Source organism: Centruroides sculpturatus, unplaced genomic scaffold, assembly GCF_000671375.1.
Source record: "Centruroides sculpturatus isolate CEXI.00-Female unplaced genomic scaffold, Cexi_2.0 scaffold162, whole genome shotgun sequence".
In the NCBI taxonomy this organism is placed as follows: domain Eukaryota; kingdom Metazoa; phylum Arthropoda; class Arachnida; order Scorpiones; family Buthidae; genus Centruroides; species Centruroides sculpturatus.
The window spans coordinates 635,240-642,798 of NW_019384555.1; the positions used below are offsets into that span (position 1 = coordinate 635,240).

Genomic DNA, 7,559 nt, shown 5'->3' on the forward strand with positions numbered 1-7,559 from the left:
AGGCACTACAAACAATGAAAAAGCAGTTCCTTTGCATAAGTACATATGTTACAGCCAAGTTCTGTGTATAAAAGAGGCTACAGCTATTAAATGTCATTTGTATCAGCTGCAATGGCAATCTATGATTACACTTTGGGAATTTCAGTGTCATAAGAAATTGTGCTGAGGACCACTGACTCTACAAGCTCTCAAGAGAATGTTCACTCAGTTCAAGAAACTGAATGCCTGAGTTCATCTTGCTTAAGGAGAAAACGTACCACTTCACAAGTAATTGAAGATGTTAATGAATAATGTTTCTGGCTCTCACTGAATGTGCAATGTTATGGCAGTCAGGTGTACAGTACATATAACATAGTGTAGAAGATATTTTGAAAGCTGGTGTGTGTTATCCATATAAGATCAGCTACAATCAGCAATTGCTTTCCATTGATAGAGAAACCCAACTAACCTTTACATTGATCTCTCTTGCCAGAATGGATGTAGATGTGTCCTTGCCATGGAAAATCCTGTAAAGCACTGAAGCACATTTTTATCTCAGTAGAATAGTGAACATCTGTAACTGTTGCATTTGAGTCACAGAAAAACCAACAGATTTTACTGCATTCATATAAAGTTAGTCTGATGTAGATTTATAGCCACATTTAAACTATAACCATTCTTTTTTGAAGAAGCTAGTCTGAATGGGCCTGTGACATGCTCTGTGATGGCCCAGTCATACCCAATGGTGCTCAACACTTTTGTTATACCCTAACTGAAACAACAACAATGCTTTGAGTCAACTGTTTTCAAGCAAGTTGGAGCATCTCCATGTTGGACACTGCATAACTACACTACGATGTAGAACTTTGTGACATTGCTTCAAGAACAGAGTGATTAGTTGTATGTTTCCTACTATTTGATCACCTCATTCTCCAGATCTTAATTCATGTGATTTTTGATTGTGGGGACACTTAAAAAGTGTGATTTATAGAGGACATGTTGCAAATTTGGCAGCCTTGAAAGATAATATTGCATTGCATATGAGAAGCATCATAGAGAATCAATTATGGTTGTTCATTTAACACACTGTTCATATCCTTCAAATTTTACAACTTCAGAATGGGAGATCACATTGAGCAGAATCCCCTTTAGTACTAAGGTTTCAACATAATCATGAGATATATTTTACAAATAAATTTCACTGCATTTATTTTACGGAAATGTTTTCCACATGTAGTGAAATGTTACTTTTACCATATATGGATGCATTTAGACTATTAAATTTCTCTCTTGACAATATTGAATAAAAATACTTTTACTGGATGATTGTAATTAATCATCCAGTATAAAAAATATTTGTGGTAAGGAATATTTGCCTTGATTACCATAGGATCTTTAATATCTGGTGATCAATATTAATAAAAAAATTATTATGTAATAAACTAAATCATACAAATAATTTTAAGATATTTTATTAAATATAATAGGAAGGAAGCTGAAGAACAGAAACGCAGAGAAGAAGAAGAAAAAGAGAGATTAAGATTGGAAGAAGAAACAAGGTTGCAAGAATTACAAGAGCTGCAACATCAAGCTCAACAAAAGTAAATTTTGAATATATTACTATTATAAAATTCATAAAATTCAATATACAAGCTCTCACAAGTTAAATTAAAATATGTTTTTCATTCATAATTCTTGGTACATGAAATTTTTTGAAAACATTAGCCAATTTTCATCATTGTAATTAAAATTTTTAATTTTCAATAGTAAATGTAATGGTTAAATTGTTACAAAAGTTTTTTTTCTTTGGTTCTTTTCTTTCCTCTTTTTCTCCAATGAGAAAGTTACCATTTACCATATATTTTATGAAAAGGTGCACAAACTGTCATTGAAAATTACTTCACAAAGAAAAAACAGGTTTTTTTTTGATACCATGAGATATCAAATGATAATTCAGATCATTTGATATTTTTTCAGAAGACTGCTTCAAGTATGACGAATTCTTACATGTTATACTCATTGTTAATCAAAACTTACATAATAATGCTAATGTACAGTACAATATCATAAACATTTACAATGCTACAATCATAAGTAATCAATTCTTTATTATATTAAAATGTTATTCTAATATAATACTTTATTACAGCTAAAATTATTATTCATATAGTTAAATTTTTCATTTTTATTCAGTATTGTAAAAATTATATTGTACAATACTGAATATTATAAGATATAATTTGTATATTTATAATTTAAAGAACATAATGTAATAGTAAAATATAGTTAATATAAGTAAAATATAATGTGTAATAAATGATTTGTAAAATACAATTTTTAATAAATAAAAATTCTGCAGGGTGGCCCAAAAAAAGTACAGTACTGAAACACAAGAGAGCAATATATTGTACACTTTACTAACAAGTAAGTAAGATCTAATTCTGTTGATGGGAAACTATATACTCCACCTCTGCCATCATGTTTCAAGTATAGCTTCATTTGCTGTATAGTATTCTCCACTGTGGCATTACATTTGTCAGGTAAAATTCCTCTTATGTTGAATATTATCCTTCAATGCTACACATTCTGGAAAAGTGGCCTCCAAGAAGTCCATATTCCCTCCATGTGATACATTGCCCCAAATGACACTTACAATACATACATGAGCAATAAACTTTGGTTACCTGTTTTTGGGCTACCCTGTATTTTACAATATTGTATATTTAATTTTGAGTATTGAGTATTATTTACAATACTGAACTGTATTTTTGTGTTTCCTTATTGTGAAATTCTGAAAATAAGAATTCAGGGATTACTGTTTTCTCAGATTGTATTTGTAATTGAAATAAATTATGAACAAGTTACTTGAAACTCACCATTTTTCATGTAAATTTTTAATATATAAAGTTTTATACACATTACTCATAATGATAGTCTATGTAATTATTATGCATTTTAATTCAAAAAATAAATGAAATTTAACATTTTATTATATATATTTAACCATATTTTAATAAATAGGTCATTTCTTTTTCTGATCCTTTTGACTTCAAAATTTATGCAGATAAAATGCTTTGATTTTTATAGATCTTTGAATTAGATGATGATAAATATAATAAATGAAATAAATTATTTGATTATAATTTTCATACTGTTTGTCATTTGAATTAAATTATTTTGATTTTATTATAATTATTTGATAGTCATGTTAAACATAACATATTGAGTTAGAATCATAAATTAATTTATTAATCAAAAAGTAAATATTCTAATTTTTCAATTACTGTATATGCACTTAATCTTTTGAATAATTTTCAAATTGCTTGTGTGCAAAGAGCAATTTTAAAATGTGTTCTTTCTTTAGATTTCTAACCATATTATCTGAAGACAGTTATGTACTGTCAAAATCTCTTCAATTAAATGTTTTTATCTGTAATACCAATAGACAGTTTTTACTTCTTAAAGAATTTAAAGGTATTATAAGCTATAAATTTGTTTAGAAGTGAATTAAAACAAAACAAAGAAGCTGGGATATTAAGACAGTTTTTATTTATCTTTTGTTATTCCTTAAGTAATAATAATAATAGTACAAAATGAAAGATTTATGTGAAATATATAAAGGCAATAGTTCATTTGAAATTTTTCATATGAAACAAAATTTTGAAATTATAATATATGCTTTAAGAAATTGCCTTTAAATAATATAATATTTTTTTACATTTGTTAACAGAAATATGAAATATAAAAACACAAATGTAGTAAATACAATTGTTTTAAACCTTTAAATATGCAGTCTTCAAAAGTCAATTAATATTATTTTATTTACCTAACAGCTCAAAAGTTTTATTATGAATTAAAAATTAAGCACAACTATTTTCTAGCATTTGATTAATTATTAACTTGTAAATAAAATGAAGAGCTTTTAAAAAACTATTGTTTGTTAATATGGATATAATTTTTTGAAATATAATAAAATGAATATGAACATGTTAGCATTGGAATATAATATTTAATGATTATAAGCAAATCTAAATGCTTCTTTTTATTTTTTTGTAGGTTCTTGAAGTTATGATTATTTTCATTATAATAAAAACAACAAAATCTTGCTTTTTCTCATACTTATATTAATTATTGAATCTAATGCTAGAAAATGATTTTAATAAATACATATTAAATATAAATATATTTAATATGTATTTGTATATGTATATGTAAATATGTTTCAGCATAGTTGGAATAGTGTCAGACATATTTTTATTTCTTTTTTGGACTTTTACAGTTAATTAGAAGTCTATAAATTATATTCTCATTAATGTATTTCAAAAAAGTTAAATTTCTTCTTCTTATTACACTGATTTGTTATTTACACATTATTTAATTTTCAGGAGATTAATTCAAGAAGCCCTTAACAGACAGACATATCACCAATTTAAAGCTTATGCTGAACAGCAATATCCAGGAAATCCTGAACAAGTAAGTTTTTTTATATTATGATTTTCAACATAAAATTCAAATTTTGTGATTTTGAAATTGGTTAGAATATTTTTATGTGCGCTTTTCTTCATTTCAATACTGGACGTTGTTTTGTTCATGGCCCTGTTAGGACTTTTTCTATGAAAAATTTGACTTTAAAATTGGAAGATCTCTAAAAATTTCATTGGAAATTCTACATTCTCAATGATGATTTTAAAAATACAATAGTAGGTGACACTTCCTGCAATCACTTTGAGACTAAAATATACTGATAACAATAATTGAGTGCAATTTTTGTGATAACTCAGGTTGTATTTTCTTCATAATTCGAAGTTTAGACTATTTACAAAAAGTCAAATTAACTTTTGAGTCCATCTTTATCCTTTATATACTACCATAGTCTTAAAAAATTGCTTTGAAGAACTCTTTTTAAATACAGATAAAAATTGCTAAAAAACTTCACAAGGTTAAAAAGATCTAGTGTCAGCCTTTTTTCTTGTAGATTTCTGACACTTTTGCAATTAAAAACACAAAGAAATTCTTCACCCTTATCATTTTTATCCACCTTTTTAAACTGCTTCTGGCCCTATAGTGGTAGTTACGAGTATCTACATTATTTGCATATGATTACAATTTTTGTGATAACTCAGGATGTATTTTCTTCATAATTCGAAGTTTAGACTATTTACAAAACGTCAAATTAACTTTTGAGTCCATCTTTATCCTTTATACACTTTAGAGGTGGATAAAAATGATAAGGGTGAAGAATTTCTTTGTGTTTTTAATTGTAAAAGTGTCAGAAACCTACAAGAAAAGGCTGACACTTGATCTTTTTTAACCTTGTGAAGTTTTTTAGCAATTTTTATCTGTGTTTAAGAAGAGTTCTTCAAAGCAATTTTTTAAGACTGTGGTAGTGTATAAAGGATAAAGATGGACTCAAAAGTTAATTTGACTTTTTGTAAATAGTCTAAACTTCGAATTATGAATAATTGAGTGATTATATGATGAAATTAATTAGCAGCAACAATCAGTGGAAAGTCTAATTTTGTTGAATCAGATGGTTTAAAAACAATTAAAAATAATTTTTTTTGTAAATATCACTTTTGGTAGCTGTTATTATGATCTATGTATGTATGTCTCTTTAATCCAAAATTAAGTTCGGTAGACTATCATTACAGCTTTCAGGTTAGACACTTCTTTTATTGTTTCCACATATGCATTTCGGACTTATATAAATGTTAAGTCCCTCTTTAGTGCAATACTACAAATTATTAAAAAAAAAACCACAATTAGTAACATGACAAAAATTTCTCACGTGTAGGTCATATTAACTGACATAAAACTATTATACTTAAAAATTGTCACACTTATACGATACATATGGTTCTGTCTTCTTAAACCACAGTGTATAACGAGTAACATTGGAAAGATTTTTTAATACAGCCATTAAAAACACCACAAATACATTTTCCAAACTTTTATATGGAAAACCTAATATATTAATAATTTTATAATTTTTTACTCCATAACATCACATATTCCAATAAAATAACAATATAATTTGATACATACTCACTTTTATATTTTATGTGCTCATAAAATCTTATATAAGTATGTATAACTTTTAATGAATGTGTATTTTCTACAATATAACGTTGCAGTGACTGTAATTATAATCGTTTTACAGGTTAATCATATGCAGTATAGTAATATTAAAAACATTTTTAAGAGGATACATACATAATTTCACAACATATTTCTAATACAACACTGTGTGATAAATACATTACATTCACTTTTTTCCATTAGCACCACCTATTATATTGTACCACTGTTGATCTATTTGCATACCATTTGATATATTGATTAAATTATCATCATTAAATTTTATAATCTCAATATGTTCCTTAAATTTACATTTATACATATCTTTTTCCAAATGAATTACTTTTATATTATTTCTATCTATTTGACAATTACTATTTTTTATATGGTTGAACCACGGAGAATTATTGTATTTCAATCTAATTGCTGCTTCATGTTCTTTAATTCTTAATTCTAACATTCTACTAGTTTCACCTATATAATTTTTTGGTTTTTGGCAATTACAATTAATTTTATATACAACTCCTGATTTTTTTAAATTTATAAACATTAATTTTATATTTATTATTATTATTATTGTAAATANCGTTTTATTTAACCCCGAATACACTTTTTTAATCCATTAAATATTCACGATACGTAGCTTAACACTGGAATTACTGAATAAAATTATTGGATAAAATATAGAAAAACTTCATGTTTTTTTTTCTGGAAATATGGCAATTAAATAATAAAAAAATCCATATGAATATTAGTAAATGTGTTACAATAAAGAATAAATGCGGTGTGGATATTGGTTTTAAAAAATTGCTAGAATATAAAAAGAAGGAAGTGGTTTACTCTTCATTATATTGCAGAGGAAGTTATTGATGAAAGTACAACGACCTCGAGGTAAAAAAATAATAATAATAAAAAGAAACTGTCCTTTCTACATTGGTTATCTGTAAATCGTGAGATTTTATATTTACAATGTAACTGTCGTGGCCAAAATATATTCAAACAAAAGCAATTTCCGAGGAATGTACGATATTATCGTTGAGAGTAAATACTGTTTTGAGTAATCGGATGGAAAATTTCGCCTCGAGATCTTCTTCGACATAATTACAAACCGCAAATTTATCGATTGACTTTTAAAGCTTATATTTTATTAATATTTATCGATTGTTTTCGTATTAAATATGTTTTTCTTTCTTGGAGTTTCTTTTGAAGAATTTCTTTCACGTCCTCCATTAGCATATTGACTGAGCGTTTTGTTTATCTCCACTTTTGTTATTTGTTTGCCATTGTATCTCTCTGCTCAACAGCTGTTCTCAGTCTCCGATGTGTTGTATTTTCTCAATGATCAACGTCCAATGCAAATGTTACCCTTCCAGAGTAATGTATCTTAAATTTGATAACATTATTCCAGGACTTTCTCCAAAAGATAAATGGCTGAAAAGAAAGAAGGTTACATTTTTCAATTTTGTTTTCTTTCTTTTTTATTATTTATATTCGAAACTTTT

General features: G+C 26.4%; 1 protein-coding gene across 1 annotated transcript in view; it reads left to right on the forward strand.

The window, feature by feature from the left end:
• Positions 1–473: 473 nt before the first annotated feature.
• Positions 474–7,559, forward strand: part of LOC111623805 (Golgi resident protein GCP60-like) — a 21,991-nt gene continuing 14,905 nt past the window's right edge. The window contains exons 1-3 of the mRNA XM_023366506.1: positions 474–508; positions 1,467–1,580; positions 4,365–4,452. Of these exons, the coding sequence (XP_023222274.1) occupies positions 474–508; positions 1,467–1,580; positions 4,365–4,452 (237 nt within the window). The remainder of the gene's footprint in view (positions 509–1,466; positions 1,581–4,364; positions 4,453–7,559) is intronic.